Genomic DNA, 16,498 nt, shown 5'->3' on the forward strand with positions numbered 1-16,498 from the left:
CGCTCTGGCGCGCGGCGCAGGGTTCACGAGCCGGCGCGCGCCCCCACGGGCACCAACGCCGAACATCCTTCCTGGGCCTCTGCCCGCAGCCCCTTCGCTGCACGCACCCATGCGCAACGCGGGTTGTTCAGAGACCGCCAAAAACCCAGGGGATGAAGAGCCACCCCCCCGTGAGCCCCCTCAAACCCCTCTCCACTGCACCCGCCCTCCTTGCGCCCCCATGGGTGCGACCTGCCGTGCACGGCGCTGCTCTTCTCTCACGCAGGCTGGCGCTGCTGGTGCCGCCGCGGCCTTGGCAGGTCCCGGGGGGGCCCGAGCCAGGAGGAGCCACGGGGCCGGCTGGGGAGTGGTGGCGGGCCCAGGTGTCCGGCAGGTAGGGCAGGCGGGGGTGTCTGCGGCGCTGAGCAGCGGCGCGGGCAGGGGCGCGTGTGCGTGCGAGCTGAGCAGGTGGGCATCCACGCTGAGCGGGGTCAGTGTGTGGGGCTGAGCGCGTGGGGCTGAGCGCGTGGGGCTGAGCAGAGCAGGGGTGTGCACGAAGGCAGCGCGACAGGCTGCGTGTGCATGTGAAGTGCGGGAAGGGCTGGGCTGTGTGTGCGTGTGTGTGCGCGTCTGTGTGTGTGTGCACAACACTGTGCCGGTGGGTGCGAACACCGAGCAGGGCGAGTGTGCAACGGGCTGAGGTGAGAGGCTGTGAGTGCCTGTGGGGTGAGCAGGGAAGGGGTGTGGGTGTGTGTGGGTGTGTGCACACTGTGTGCACTGTGTGTGTGCACCGTGTGTGTGTGTGGGTGCGCGCGCGGTGCGTGTGTGCACTGTGTGTGTGTGTGTGTGTGTGAGTGCGCGCAGCGGGGCAGCTCCCCACGTGGGGCTGACGCGGCAGCCCCGGCCCGATCCGGGGCTATAAAGCGGCTCGGCGGCGAGCGAGGCAGAGCAGCCGCCGCCGGCTGCAGCCCCGCCGCCCGCGCCGCTCCGTGCTCCGCTCCGCGCCCCGCGCCCCGCTCCGCGCCCAGGTAAGCGGCGCTGCCGCGGCCGGCCGCGCTCCCCCGCGCTCCCCCGCGCTCCCCCGCGGCGGCGCCCCGGATGCGCCGCGGAGCCCCGCGCCGGCGGGCGGCGGAGTAGCAGCGCGGAGCCCCGCGGAGCCGAGCGCGGCAGCGCGGCAGCGCGGAGCCCGGGCGGGGCAGCGCCGGGGCGGAGGGCGGGGGTTTGCGCGCAGCCGGGGTTGATGTTTAACCTGGAGCGCCCGTTCACGGAGAGGGGCCACTTCTTCCCCTCCATGGAGTACCAGCGGCAGCTGGAGGAGGAGGAGGGCTACCCGCCGCCCGGCGCCAACGGGACCTTCAACGACAGCGGGGCCGGGCCGGGCTGGGGCACGCCGTACCCCCTGCACACCACCGTCACCCTCATCAGCCTGGCGGGCTTGCTCATGCTCTTCACCGTCTTCGGCAATGTCCTGGTCATCATTGCCGTCTTCACCAGCCGGGCGCTCAAAGCCCCCCAGAACCTCTTCCTGGTCTCCTTAGCCTCGGCAGACATCCTGGTGGCCACGCTGGTCATCCCCTTCTCCCTGGCAAACGAGGTCATGGGATACTGGTACTTTGGCAAGGTCTGGTGCGAGATCTACCTGGCCTTGGATGTCCTCTTCTGTACCTCCTCCATTGTGCACTTGTGTGCCATCAGCCTTGACCGCTACTGGTCCATCACGCAAGCCATCGAGTACAACCTCAAGCGTACCCCGCGCCGCATCAAGTGCATCATTTTTATTGTCTGGGTCATCTCGGCTGTCATCTCCTTCCCACCACTCATCTCCATTGAGAAGAAGAGTGGGCAGCAGGCCAACCAGGGGGTGGCAGAGTGCAAGATCAATGATGAGAAGTGGTACATCATCTCTTCCTGCATCGGCTCCTTCTTTGCCCCCTGCCTCATCATGATCCTGGTGTACATGCGCATCTACCAGATAGCCAAGAGGCGGACCAGGGTACCACCGAGCAGACGGGCAGAGTGCCCCGAGAAGAGGCAGAATGGCTTGGCTGACAAGGAGGACCTGCCAGCAACAGCCCAGCTCAACGGGGAGAAGGCAGCAGGAGGCAGCGGTGGGCAGGAGGGAGAGGGAGAGGTCAACGGCATAGACATGGAGGAGACCTCCTCCTCTGAGCACCAGGAGAACAACCAGTGTAAGAAGTCAGACAAACCAGCGAGGGGCAAGGCCAAGACTAAGTTGAGCCAGATTAAGCCTGGGGACAGTTTGCCCAGGAAGGCGGAGGAGGAGAGGAACACCAAAGGATCCCGGTGGAGGGGCAGGCAGAACCGGGAGAAGCGCTTTACCTTCGTGCTGGCGGTGGTGATCGGGGTCTTTGTCATCTGCTGGTTCCCCTTCTTCTTCACCTACACGCTGATGGCCGTCTGCAAGAGCTGCTCCGTGCCCGACACCCTCTTCAAGTTCTTCTTCTGGTTCGGTTACTGCAATAGCTCCTTGAACCCTGTCATCTATACCATTTTCAACCATGACTTCAGACGGGCATTCAAAAGGATCCTCTGCAGGATAGAGAGGAAAAGGATTGTTTGAAAGACCCTTTGCTACCAGCAGGACTAAATGATTCAAGACTTCGTGGGAGAGTAAGGCATGGGTCTCTTGGGCTGTGCTTGCATGGGATGGTTTCCTTCAGCTTGCACGCTGGAAGCCTTTAAAACCTGAGACGAGCCTGTCAAAACGCCGGGCAGCAGCAGCAGCGAGGAGCAGCAGGCAAGTGGAAGTCTGAGCCGTGGCATTCGGCTTTCCAGGGGAGGATGGCTTTTGACTTGCTTGGTTATTTTGTTAGTCTTTCTTTCTTTTTTTTTTTCCTTTTGCCAGAATCTCTCAGTGGATATTTTTGTGACTGCTCAGTTTGACTCTTTAAAGACAAAACAACTGATGTGCAACTCCATGAGATGAACAACAAAGAGGGAGAGCACCACCTCAGAGGTGTTGGCTTTTTTATGTTGCTGTATCTTTTTTTTTTTTTAATGTTGGGTGTGTAATTAATTTTAAACCCCTTGTAAAATACAGTATTGTATCCCTGAATCTGAATGTCTTAATTTTTGTAAGGCAAGCAGCTTTGAAACTGTGAATGCTTTAGTAATCTTTGACACCTTAAAAGTTGCTCTCTTTCTCCTTCCCCCATTCCCCCCCAAACAGTTAGGGTCATTTCCCCTGCCTGGCAGTTTGATAACATTACCAAAATTTCAAATGCCCTGTTGGTTTTTTGGCTATAAAGCTTAGACTCACAGACCACACAATACTCGTGTTTCTTTTTTTTTTTTTAATATCATACCTGATTCTGTTTAATTTTTGTGTTGTCTGTGATACAATACAGTTGAGATAAACTAGCAACAAGAGGAGCGTTACTAAAACAGATGCTAATAGACCGGCGGTTCTGCGCGTAGTCAGGGATGAGCAGGGGGCTGTGACCGGCTGCTTCTCCTGCACCGCGAGGCTTGGGACCTGGCCGAGCTCCAGCGAGTTGATCTCCGCTCGTACTACGCCGCCCTGCAGCACTGAAATGTGCTCGATGCTAACTCGCTTCCCCCACCTCCGACTGTAAATAGATAACGTTTCAGAGCGGGTATCAGGGCTCCGCGTACCGTGTTATCTGATTTGCATTGATTTCTGACGTTTTCACTCCGGCGGGATTTCCTGCGGCGGGGGGTTGTGCACGGAGGCCGTTCTACCTTGCTGAATTACGCGACAAGAGTTAAGTTTTTTATCGGCCGCTCTCATCTTTTGTAGGAGATACTGAACCGTCCCGTCCCTCTTCCAATCTCAGTCTTATACAGGGCAAAACGCTGAAATGGGAAACTCACTGACAGGTTTCCTAGTATTTTATAGTGTAATCATGCTTTAAAAAAAAAAAAGAAATATGTAAATATTATGAGACTGGAGCAGGAGAGAAAGTGTTAATACTGCTCTTTCTTACACTCCTTTCCTGAAATGTCTTTCAGCTCTATCTGCTACAAAAAAAAACACCCCAAACCCCCCCAAACCGAACAGAACAAATCTAACATCCTTGTGCCATGAAGAAGTGTCTGGAGAATATTAGAAGGAAAAACTTTTTTTGTTTGTTACAGTAAATGAGTTGGAAAGCCTTTTAATGTTATAACAACAGCTTTATTGTATACTGACTCACTGAAACTGTTTGGAAAAAGCAAAGTTTATTTAAGTCTCTTGTATAAAGTGAATTTGTCTATACTGGAGTTGTACGGTGCACAGAAAGAGACTTGGAAAAAAATAATACCTTTTTACTTTTGGAAGTGTTTTGTTGATTTTGCTCTCTCTTTGGACTGTGTAATTAACTCCAAGGGTCCCTGGATGCATTTTGGGACCTGGAGAGCAATGTTTACATTCACTTACATTTTCAGAATTGAATCCTCAAGAGGTGAGGAAAGCAAATAAGCTGTGCTTTACTGAAGAAAAAAAAAAAAGGAAATTGCTATAATGGATGATTATTTTTATTAAATAAAAAAAGCATTTACAAATCAAGTGTGAAAACCCTCTGAATAATGTTAGCTGTATTTTTTTTTTTTTCAGCTGCTTGCCAGTTCTCCAGCAGCTGTGGTCTTGACATCTTTTAAAGAACGTACTGGGAAAAGCACTTGTGTTTTCTGAAAGGCATTGTTTTACCGGATAAGAAACAATGGCTCAGTTCATTGCGCAGTGGCATAATAACGAATGAGTCCTTGATATTTCTTTTTTTGTTTTTTCTCCCCCCCCCCCCCCCCTTTCATGCCACAGTAAGTGCATTCTTGTGCTTCTTAGAAAAGAGGAGCTTAGGGTTTCACGGTGCGGTTTGCTCCCTGGAAGCGTAGCCTGGCACCCTTTCTGCCCCTCGGTGGGAACGTCTGGCTGGGGCAGCATTTACAGCTGCTTATTAAGGAGGTTTCTAATAATTATGTCACAGATGGGATTAGAAACGATTCGGCCAGAAGGCAGGCAGGGGGATTTCTTGATATAGGCAAGGGTCTCCATCCGACTAGAGATGTGGGCTTTGTTTCCAGGCCCTGAGAGCAGGATGTCCGGGCTTGCTGTCGTTGAGCCAACGCTGCTGAGACCTGTCCTTGCGGGAGGGTGGTGGGAGGTTGTTCTCCGGCTGAACGTGACGGTGCTGTGTTGACACCTGCCTTGGGATCCGGATCAGCACCCTCTTCTGCTGTGCTCCTTCACTGCCCCAAAAGCCAGGTGGCTCCAAAGGCAGGATCCTGCGGGTGCTTTGTTTTGCCCGGCACCACGCGTAACCGTGTGGCTGAGCTTGTGTGCAGTTGTTTGCAGGTTGAGGACCTCCAGGAGGTAACTTTTTGGAGGTAAATTCCCGCTGTTTCAGCTGGAAGGGGAACGAGGGACGTATTCAAGGGGCTTGCTTCCAAGAGGTGCTACATGCCTTCCCCTTCCACTGGTGTTCAGGAGCTTTCTGGCTCCCAGTCTTCCCACTGCCTTGGCTGTTTGGGCACCTGAAGTCACCCGACATCCACGCTCTGCCTCTGGTTTGGTGGAAAGTAAGTGAACAGAGACTTGTGCTGGAGCTGGTGTGCTGGGGCATGCAGCCACAGGGGCCAGCTCTGCACTGCGGTTGCGGTCGCAGGCGCTTGGGCAAGTCTGGGGACGGGCCAGAGCTGCTGAGCAGCGTTGCTGTTTGGTGTAGGCGCTCTGTGGTGTCCCAGGCTGAACCTCACGAGAGGTGGGGTGAGGATGAGTGGACGGTGACAGAGAGGGCATACCCCAGGGCTCCTGTGGAGGGAAGACCCTGATTTTCGGTTGTGACCTTGTCATCCCCAGAGACGTCTCCATGTCCCAGCTCATCGTCTCTCAGCCCACCTGGATTGTGCAAATGATCCAGGCTCTGAGTCTCTGTGGCCAAAGTGGGAAGGTGTCCGTGAGGGTTCACACTAGTAAACGAACTGGTTTAGGGGTGGGCTGCTGCCGCTGCCCCGGCCTCCTTGTGGGGGCTGTTGCAGGCCAGGAGGGCTTGATCCAGGCACTGTGTCCTACTCTCTGTCTCCCTCATCTCAGCTGGCACCGTTGACCCTGGAGGGTTTTCCGGAGCTGACAGGAGCCCTCCTGGGCACTGTAGGGGATGGTGCACCGGGTGCAGGAGGTCATCCAGCGCCATCGGCTACGCTCGCCCCGTCCCTCTGATGCTCTGTCTTCTTCATGGCCAAATCTCTAGCATGGGCTGGAGAGCGATAGGGTTGAGGGTGGTGATGGGACTTTAATGGACTTGTAGTTAACGAAGCTTTGTGCAACTGAACTGTGTCCAATTGCTCCCGACTTTCCATCAAAGGTGAAAGCAAAGTGGAAATAACCGGAACAGTGCCTTCGGGGTTGTGTCGCTCCCGCTATCAGCATGTTCCTTGCGGTTCAGCCCAGTCAAATAAAGCCTCCAAAGGGCTGTTTCCCTCGGGGGCAGCGACTCCCTGGGTCTGACATGGCGGAGCTGCCTGCCCGTCCTTGTGGCCAGCGTCTGAATTTCCAACTTGTTGCTTCTTTTGCCACTTCTGACAGAGCCTTTATTTTGCTGTCCCTGAATTGCTGGTCCTTGCAGTCTCCGCCGTGTCCGCGGCCCTTTGCTCCTGCTGGGGAAGGGCCCGTCCAGGCTGCGGGGCCCTGCGGGAACCGATTCCTCCCTGCGAGCGGGAGAGCGCCGCCTCGGTGCTCCAAGCTCGTTCCCGTGCCAATGGCACGTTATGGGGCGTAACGAACTTTGGCTGATTTTTATAACCTTTTATTTCGGGGCTCAAAGGTTAACGGCGCACGGGCGGGGAGGGGGGACCTGCCTCCCCGTGCGGCGCGGGCGTCATCCGGGGCGGCACTGCCGACGGCGCAGCCCGGCCCCGGTGCGCGGAGATGCCGTGGCCGGGCCTGGCGGGTTTCCGTGCGGCGCGGGGCAGCCTGCGGCAGCACCCCCGGGTGCAGCCCCGAGGCGCCAGCTCGGCGACACGCGGCGGGTCCCGCCGGGCGCTCTGGCCTGGCGGCGTCCCGAATGTCCCCGGGGAGCGGCAGGGCTGCACCCTGCTTGGGGCTTCCAGGTCGCCGCGGAGGAGAGCAGCGACTGCCTGCGCCCGTCTCCGAATCCCTCGTCCTGCTAAGGCACCCGCTCGTTTCTGCGGGGTTTGGGCCCCCGTTCGCAGAGGGGCGAGAGGCTGCTCGCAGGCGGGAGCCGCTCGGAGGTGTCCCAAGGGCAGCGCGCCTGGGCGAGGAACAACCTTGGCCTGGGACTCTGCTCACATGATGAAATGAGTTTCCCAGGCCTTGGGGCCCCCCACAGGTTTCGGCCCATGTCCGTCACTACGCTGTGCCGTGAGTACCCCCCCCCTTCCCAACCAGCCCCCCTGCTCCTCACCCAGGGCTTGCTGGGCCTCCTGCCCTTGGGGTGTCCCTCGGGGTTTGGTGGTTGGCACAGGTGAGAGGGAGCCGGGTGAGGTTCTCATCCGCTGGAGCATTTTATTTTATATTATATTATATTATATTATATTATATATTTTATTTTATTTTGTTTTGTTTTATTTTATTTTATTTCTTAACGTTGCCTGTTCTTTCACCCCTGGAGGAGTTCAAAGTCTGTGGAGATTAGTTCTTTATTACAGCCAGTGCCCTGGCAAATGGCTACACTTGAGCTCTATTGCTGTTTCTACAGTGAACCTCACTTTGTAGCTGGTTTATAATAACATTTTTGCGACTTGTTAAATATTTGTAGCTGCAATTGCTGTGCCTTATCCCAAGTTGCAGAAGTGGAGTGAAGAGAGACTGTGATCAGCAGAGAGCCCGTCGCTGGCATTAGCTGCTAATGCTCAATCAGTCCACAGACGCTCTGTCGAGGGATACGCAGGGCCAGACCTGGCCGCTCCTTGACCGAAGAGGACTGTAGTCTGAGCCCTGAGGGATGAGCAGAAACACTGTAAAACACCCTGCTCGCGGCTGGAGCAAGGCTCAGGCGGCCTGGCTGGTCCCAGGAGGGGGACGTCCCTCAGCCGGCTGTAGCAGAGCCCCCGTACGGGCTCGGTGGGGGTGCGTCTGCGTGGCCTGGCAAGCCCAGGCAGACATGGTGTTGGACCCCTCTCCGGGAGGTGGGTCGGGTGTCGGATGGAGACGTTGATATTTGAGCTGGTCATTTAACATCCCTTCCTGGTCAAGAGACCTTCTTGGCCACCGGACGGTTCCCCAGGAGTGCCTGTTCCCTCGGGGACCACCAGCATCTGGGGCCATCCAGCCTCGGACCTGGAGGTGCACAGGGAGGCGAGATGGGCTCCGGCACCTGAAATCCAACAGAGAGGTGTGAGGACAAGCCATAGGAGCAGGAAGGCATCTCCCTCACTTGAGTGGAGGCGCAGAAGTGTATCAGTAAAGGAGTAAACGTCTCTGGCTGTGTTTTAGTCTGTTAGTGCAACGGGGCTAAATTCCAGTTTGGTCAAGTTTACGAGAGGTTGTCAGTGCTAGGTCGGGTCTAAGGTCCTGCTCGCCCTCCGTGGCTCGGAGAGTGGCCTGCAGCAGATTTCAGGGAATACAGAGGAACAACGTCCCTTCCCGGGAGGCTCTGGAGTGATTAGACAGTTAGGGATTTCCTGGGGCCAGCGGTGCATTTTGCACTAATAGAGAAATTCTGTTAACATGTGTTTCCTTTCAGCGATGCCCTAGATTGGGAGATCTGGATGGCTTTCAAAAACGTGCTCGAGTCAAACGCCAGTAGCTGACTCTGTGCAAGAGGAATGGGGTGAAACTCGGGCTGGTGAGTGCTGCCAGCGGTGAGACAAACTGACCCAACCGTCCTTGGCTTCCCCGCATGGGAAACAGTGAGCTTCTCGCAGCGTTTGGCCCTTATTGGCGTAAGCACAGCTCGGAGCACGGCGTTTGCAAGAGCAGCCTTGCAGTCCTCCCAGGCTGTGTGACCTGCTGTGGCGTTTGCTCCCAGAGATGAAAAACATTTGCTTTAAATCAGCTGCTACATGAAAGAATTTGATTGCTCCTTTGCTGATTGAAACAGTTGTGCTTTGCCGTACCGTGACTTTATGGCCTTATTCCTGTTTTGTTTTTCAGTTGCTCTCCATTAAAAAAAGAAAAAAAAGAAGAACTTCCCACTGCTGGACATCTCTGGTGAAATAATTCCTGCTCAGGACTGCTTTGCCTTCATCTGCAAGCTTGGAGTTGCTGCAAAGCATTCTTTTGAAGCTGGAAACCCTACGGTGTTACTGAAAAATCCCTGGGTTAAAAAATAAAATAAATGTAAAGATAAATATTTAACACTCTGCAGCCAACCTTCTGCTTTTCAGAATTAACTGAACTTTTTTTGAAGAGTAAAATGCTGAATTCTGGCCTTTTATCACCAGAATGACTTTTGCCACCACCAAAACGCTCACAAACGGTTCCTGTCCCAGACCCAAAAGTGCAGGGTTAGACCCCGAGCGAGGCAGGCCCCCGGAGCTGAACCGGAGCGCTGCTGATTTACACCCGCGGCGCGGCTTCTCCTGCCCCTGCGGTTATCCTGGCATTCGCGATCGCCGGGTAATTGAGCGGTAAGGCGTCTCGGTGCGAAGCTGGGTTTGTTCTTGGTTTTGCGATGCAGACATCTGACCTGAAACGGCTCCCTGAGCGTGCTTTGCCAGGAGGAGCTTCCCGTTAATTTAGGCAGGGCTGCGCTGGCGCTTTGCAGCCTCGCCGCGGCACGGCTCAGCCTCTCCCTGCTCGTAGGCGCTGCTGCAAACTGACAGCACTATTAGCCAGAAAGGCCCATTTCTGCAGGGGGCTCCAGATAAATTACTAAGGATTTCTGTTTCCCAGAGGGGTATCCGAGGCACGGAGCTGTAACGTGACTGTCGTCGGCCGAGGCTGGACAGCCGGCGGCTGACGTGAGGAGAGAGCAGGGTCCCCGGGGCGCCGACCCACCGCTTCCACCCTGCCTGCCGCGAGGCTCGCAGGACTTCATGGTTTTCTTCACACCCCAAATGCAGAAGTCGTAGGGGGAGAGAGGAACCTACTGCAGGTTAAAGGGAAGGAAAAAAAGGGAAAAATTGTTTCTGTATCTCTTGGCTGTGCGTTTGACCAGTAACCTAAGCACAATCCAAAGACTTCAACTTCAGAGAAGTTAGTTAAAATCCTACATTTACTGTTTTCAAAGCACCTTTTTGGCTTTTAAGCCAGTCTAAAATTTTGGGGAGGTCAGAAGAGTTAAAATGGCCAGTTCAAACTGAATAATCCGACTTCCTTACAGTGAAGGATTTATCATCACAGGGCCTCTGCCGTTGCTGTCTCAGGATAATGAAGACACATTCAACACATTCTGAACAGCAGTGTAATTATTTAAAGTACGCTGGTCAACCTTTGGATGAGATGGTTTTAAAACAATGCAGCAAAGAGGAAAAGAAAAGCCGAACGCTGCTCTGCTAAACTGGGCATGCACCGAGGAAAGCAAGGTAGGTAGTGCTGTAGGTAGGGAAATCGTTTGTGACTGGTGGCTCTAGCAGGGCTAATCACCGAAGAGAAAATGTGTTTGGCCAGTGTGACTGGTATGAATGGGCTTTGGTCTGATTAGGGTTTCTTGCAGCAAAACTAGACAATTCTAGCTGCAGGTGCAATGGTGGCAGCTGTCAGTCCAGTCCAGTGTTAATTGGCTTAAGTCCTTTGCAATGGAAACGACCCGCTCCTATGTTAGGTATTGCTTGGCGTCCCCAGAAACGCCCCTTCGTGCCTATGCTGGTGTGTGAGTCTCAGGGAAACGTCTTCTCTGAGACCCGCAGCCGGGTAAGGAGGGTTGCCCAGACACTTCAAGGGCACTGTCGGGAAATGGTTCGCATCAGCCACGTCCATCCGTGGTGCGGATGGATTTTTTTTCCTCTTAGTCAAATAACTTTTCTCATCACCTTAGTTCCATGGATTACTACTGCTGATGATACAACATTGACAGGGAGTGGGAAGAAGGAATGCATTTGTGGGGATACAAATGAAATGCATGGAAAATGAGAGGTGGCAAAGCAGCGTGGGGAAATGCTTGGTGTAAAGCAGATGATATTGCAGTACATCCAGACATGAAAGATCCAGCCTAAAAGGCTAGAAGAGGCCAATGGGATGTTTTTCCCATTTCTCCAAACCGAACCATTTTGAGAATTTAGGACTTAAATGCTTTTACGCTAGTACCCGTGCCAGTGCCTTTCGATATGGGACTCTGTCACGAAGCATTTGCCTAGGCAGTGACGAGGGAAGGTTTGTATCTTGCTCAGCACTAACCACAGCTGAAGCTCAGCCACAGCCAGCTGCAGGAAAGGCCTCCACGTGTGCAGCATATTGCGCAGAAACATTAAGGACGTGATCAGCCACGAGAGCAGTGGCAACCTGGAGCCTTGGGGAGGCAATTCGGGCTTCGCAGAGGAAGAGCAAACAGCCCTGAGCTGTCGAAGATGCAGCAAGAGGGGGGTGGTGCAATCAGTGGCCATGTGTGGGACATGTAAGTACAGTCAGAGGCATCAGAAGACATGAGAAAATGTGACCTCGGTGTGTAACGGATCTCTCCCATGCGTGTGCTGAGTCAGGTCTTCTCTGGCGTTAGCAGTGCCGACAGGCACCAGCTCCTCTCGGCGCTGGTGAGCTAACGTTGATATGGGAGCGGGACGGGGATGCTCAGTGGGCGTTCACAGCACCACAGTGCTGCTGACTGGGGCACAGCGGCAGGGTTTGGTGCAGGAAGTGGGAGACAACCTTCCTTGGCTTTTGCAGGGTGTGAGGAACCTGCCTGCCAGAGCCGCGTGTGCTCAGCCTTGGGGGCCAGTGCCGGGCCTGTGCTTCAGTCGATCGATGCCCTGGAATGACTCTTACGGGGGCGGATCAACCCTTTAATTGCAACTTCCTGCACCTGCAATCAAGCCGCCTCTTTTAGGAGATCCTTGGCCATACCCTGGGCTTCCTTTCCCTTTGCTAGCTGGCGGCTCAGTGCAGGGCTGAGAGCAGGGCATGCGAGCTGCTGCCTGCCGGCAGGAAAGACCTCTGCCTGGGTGCGTAGTGCTTAATTAGCAAAGAAAACAGCTAATAAAACTCAACACAGACAGCTGGCATTTTGCTTTCTGTCAAATCTGAGGAAGAAACCCACAGCAAAACCACCCTCTCAGCCCTCAGCTGTTTGCTTGCAGCACAGTTTGAATAAGCCAGAGATGAACTAGATTATCCGGAAATTCGTTATAAACCTCAGGTAAGGTCTTGTGATTTGGACAAAGCCCACTTGGCTCCTGCCCTGTTACCTCCTTATGCTAGTCAGTTTGTGCTGGTTGGATTATTTATTGTCTACGCATTACCTAACAAAATGAGCTTTGCCTCTCCCCCTGTGGTTTTCCAAAACTCTCCTTTGGGCAGGGTTTGACTTGTTTTGCTTGTGGCTTATTACCTTTGGAAGCGCTAAGGCCTTGCTACACACCTTTGTCGCTCTGTCCCCCCTGCTCAAGGCTTTATATGTAGCTGTCAGAAATCAACTGCTTGGTCTTGGATGTAGATACTTAAATAGAAATCTCATTTGCCTAAATACATCTGCCAGTGAATGAGGAATGAAAAAATAGGTCTACATTTTGATCAGACCAAAGGTCTGCTCAGGACTGAGGGCCCTGCCTGCTGGCAAAGAGTTTGATATAGTTACCTATAGATGAGAGGGGAAATCAAGTCTCATTTATAAAATAAATTCAGGTGTCTTATAAATATTGCAGCATCCTACTTTATCTATAAGAGCCTGACATTGCTTAAAACCTGCAATGGCAAACAAATCCACTCTGTTCCTGCAGGAGTAGATACAATTTCATTTGTTAGCATAAAAAGGCACTTACTTAGGTAAATTATTTAGAGTTTTTCATGTGAATTAAGGCACTTTGGATTATCAGTCATGTGCAATCATGTCCTCTCTCTAGCCACTTAAAGCAGGAGGGAGATATGTAGGTTATGTGTCCCAAGAGCACTTCAATCAGGTTTGCTCACTCTTTTGCTAGGTGTTGTGTTTGATCATGCTTGGCATTGATGGGCAGGGTCATGCCATCTCCACGTGACTGACGCTGAAGTAGTGCCAGACCTGTGAGGTCTCACACATCATCACAGATGGTACAGAAATGTCTCTCCCTGAAGATCTTGCATGCAGGTGGTCAGCACAGACAGGTGTTGGAAAGGCAAATGATGAATAAAAATAATAGGATGTGCATAGCTTGTGGGAGATAGTTGAACCCTTAAGAGGTCTTTGGCTGAGGCTAGTTCCCCAGGGAGAGTAAATTGATGAAGCCCTGTTGAAGTCACCTATCTTTAAGTCTGGTGTCTGCCTTTGGTCCACAATTTGCAGAAGGTGGGATGGCAATGATTTAGAGTTTTCCCCCGAGGGCTAGAAGGTGGATTAGATTATTTCCCAAAGTCCTTTTCAGCCTGATTTTTTGCGGTCTTTATGTGCAGCCCTCTCATGGCTTTGCAGTATTGCAACTCCTGTCATATACCCAGGATGCTGGTAATGGTTGATGATAGACACTAGAAGGAGATGGGCTGGGGATATATGACCCTCACTGCTCAGGTTTTTAGTGCCCCTACCCTAGTACAATTCTATTCTCTCCATCTACCTTGTCCTATGGCAGTATTTTAGCTGATCTGTGTTTGGTTTTAGGTACAGTAAGCTGTGCTTTAAAAGTATGTGCAAGACCTCAGCAGGAGTTTTCTAAATAAAATTATTGTCAGGACACAGCAATATGATCTGTATGTTTAGATAAGCTGCCCATTAAGCATGTGGATAAATACAGTGCTCTAATTATCCAGCAGACCAGTTCCATCTGCTGGCATCTGAAATGCTTCAGAAGCATTAGCAGATTAATGGCTTGTCCCTCTCATCACCTCCTGCGTGGGGATGAAGCTAGCGAAACCCATTCAGAGAGGTGAAGTGACTTGAAAAAGGTCAAGCAAAAAAGCTGTAGCAAAAAAGTGGGGATTCAGAGTCCTTGCTATCACCCGCCTGAAGATGTTGCTCTGCCTTTAAGAGTGGGTCATTCCCTTGGACACAGAGACCGTGGGTAGATGCAATGTTTCAATAAATCAGTGCAGGCCAGTTGATAAAGCTTACCAGCGTGAGTCAGAAAGCCAACATTCAACTTGCTTTTACTGCTCCTGAAAGCAGTGCCGCAGACAGAAATGGGATGAACCCTGTGGCCCTTTCGGCAGAGGGTAGGCCAGACCTCTTGCCAAGGTCCTCTCTGGGGTTTCAGGCTCAGTGGGCACGTTTGCTCGTCCCCTTGCTAATGTGTCCGTGGTTACTGGGAGCAGCACGGGAACAGGGAGTTTGCTGCCTGCCTGCAGGCAGGAGTGTTTAGCATGATGGTGCTTGGCCCCTGTGGCCTCCAGCGTCTTTACGGTCAGGCACGGTTTCTCCTTTGGTTTCCTATCTCTCCTTTCTCGGCAGGTTTTGCAGCCCAGCTGGTTTCTGCTGTCGCAGAGCCCCCAGGCACAGCAAACGGCACTGCTGAAGGGCACCCGCTGGCCTGGGCTGGCTCGTGGGGCCGTGCATGGTCTCCTCCCGCCCGGGGAAGGGAAGATTTGCACCCTGCTGGCAGTGGGGAAGGGAGCCTTGCTACAGGCTTGAGGTGGCCCAGGGGCAACGGTCCTTGCTCCGGGCAGAGGCATCCTTGCAACACTGAGAGAAGAAGTGTCAGATCTGTCATCCTCCCTGTGGCTGCAGGATGCCCTGCGGGCGAACGCTCAAGAAGGAGCCAAACCCCGGGACTCTCTTTGCCTTATTCTGCTTTTCTGTTCCTGTGGCTGCAGATTGCCCGAAGCTCTGCACTGGCCCATCCTCAGAGACACAAGGCTCCCATGTCCTCCTTTCCTCTGGACATCGCTGCAAGACCTCATTAAGCCCAGGCCCCTTTTTTTTCAGGAATCTGCTGAAAAATCTGTCTTTGTTTTTATTGCTTGCTCTCTGTGTTGCTTAATTGCCTCAGGCTTCATTCCTAGCCCACAGTGGAGCCTCCACAGCCAGCAGGGATCTCTTTTCCCTCACCCTGCCAGGCTTTCAGCAGAGCCAAAAATGTAGCCAAGCAGAGGAAACAGTTCCCAAAGTAGATTTCTGAGACCCCCCACAAAAACGGAGCCAGATGGGCAGATCCAGCACCTGGCAAATACCAGCCCTGGCCCCGTGGGCACTGCTGGCAGCTCTCCTTTCCGTTTGATGGATTGCACCAGGCTGTCAATCAGCGTTTTTCAACTAGTGAGGTACTTGCAAGCGTAGGCGATGGTGATGGATCAGTCTTGGGAAGCTGCTCCTCTTGATGCGTGGACATCAGCAGCACGCAGCTAACACTGAATGAATCTGTTGTCACCCATACACGGCTTTCAGATTGGGGCTTCATCCATGGGGTAACAACACTGGGTTATGGCTCAGCTGATCATGCTTTTGCCTTCTGACATAGAGAAAGACATAAGCAACAGGAGCGCAAGGAGAGTCTTTTTAGCGCTCTTCCAGGACTGGATTGTCTAACACAAACAGTTTTAGAAATATGACTATAGTAGGAAAAGAAACTTGGAAAAGACCCCATTTGGGATAAAAACACAGAAGGCTATTTTTTGCAAATACCAATACAGCTTCTTCTAAAAATATTATCTTGAATGTCTGTTAGAAAATGAGAACCAAATGTGATTCTGAATAGTCTAACACAGCTTGTCACTTCAGAGGAGGAGGGATGGAGAGCTCTCACTGGAGGCAAGAGATGTGCTTGTAGGCATGGGAAAAGCTGTCCAGAGAAAGTGTGCACGGACCGTTTTCCGAATGTGATGCCTTCAGCCTTGGAGGGAGCTTGGATACAAGTGAGCAGGGTTTGCCTGCAGGAGAGGCCGATGAATCGCGAGCTCCTACTTTGCCATGTTGGCAACCATCTTTAGTCATAGTTCTGGGATGTTTGTGAGTGTATGCAAGAGTTTCTAAGAATCAGGAGAATGGCGTGTGGACATCTATACCTTCCCATAAGTGATGGTATTTTACATACTCAAGAAAAGGAGTCACATGTTATTAACTTCTCTTCTTTTGGGTTTATTTGTTTTTTTTTTAAAGCAGAAGCAGGAGCAACATTAAGGGATGGGGGACAAGAGGGAATGATCCACACAGGAGAGGCCAGATCAGAGCTATCTTGCTGTTCAATCCCCAGTAGCCTTTTTTGCAGTCCTTTCCCTGTTAACCAAACCTCTCTGGTGCGCTGTTCCCGAGAATCCTGCAAAAGCAGAGAGGTAGGTTTCTCTCCTTTTCTCACATTTCTTTGCCTCAGCTTCTCAAGTGGTTTCTTAAGCCAATAGCTCCAACTGCTGCTGGGAACACTGTGTTCAAAGTGAATTCAGGTTGCAAGCATAGATGCTGGTGCCAGAGCCCTGCAAATGATTGACAACCTGTAGGGTGCTCTTCAGTACTCTTTCAAACAGCTTACAAGTGGTCTTGGAGGGTTTTCCGTTTAAACTTCTCACTAATCTGATATTAATCTCTGCTCCAGCTTTGCTCTT

The 16,498-nt window shown here is 52.7% G+C and overlaps 1 protein-coding gene and 1 long non-coding RNA gene across 2 annotated transcripts; both read left to right on the forward strand.

The window, feature by feature from the left end:
• The first annotated feature begins 1,198 nt into the window (after nt 1-1,198).
• ADRA2A (adrenoceptor alpha 2A) lies at nt 1,199-4,489 on the forward strand. Its single transcript, XM_013947231.2, has one exon. It carries the CDS (start codon nt 1,220-1,222, stop codon nt 2,558-2,560), a length of 1,341 nt encoding a protein of 446 aa, XP_013802685.1. The 5' UTR covers nt 1,199-1,219; the 3' UTR covers nt 2,561-4,489.
• A 2,388-nt stretch (nt 4,490-6,877) lies between these two features.
• Nucleotides 6,878-9,217, forward strand: LOC106488370 (uncharacterized). Its single transcript, XR_010884660.1, has 3 exons — nt 6,878-7,321; nt 7,719-8,747; nt 9,056-9,217. It is a non-coding gene; the product is annotated as an uncharacterized lncRNA (long non-coding RNA).
• Nucleotides 9,218-16,498: the final 7,281 nt, after the last annotated feature.

The sequence above is a fragment of the Apteryx mantelli genome, chromosome 7 (assembly GCF_036417845.1).
Source record: "Apteryx mantelli isolate bAptMan1 chromosome 7, bAptMan1.hap1, whole genome shotgun sequence".
NCBI lineage: Eukaryota > Metazoa > Chordata > Aves > Apterygiformes > Apterygidae > Apteryx > Apteryx mantelli.

What these genes read in the sequence shown, in the direction of transcription:
- ADRA2A (XM_013947231.2), top strand. Translation starts at nt 1,220, where the DNA reads ATGTTTAACCTGGAGCGCCCGTTCACGGAGAGGGGCCACTTCTTCCCC.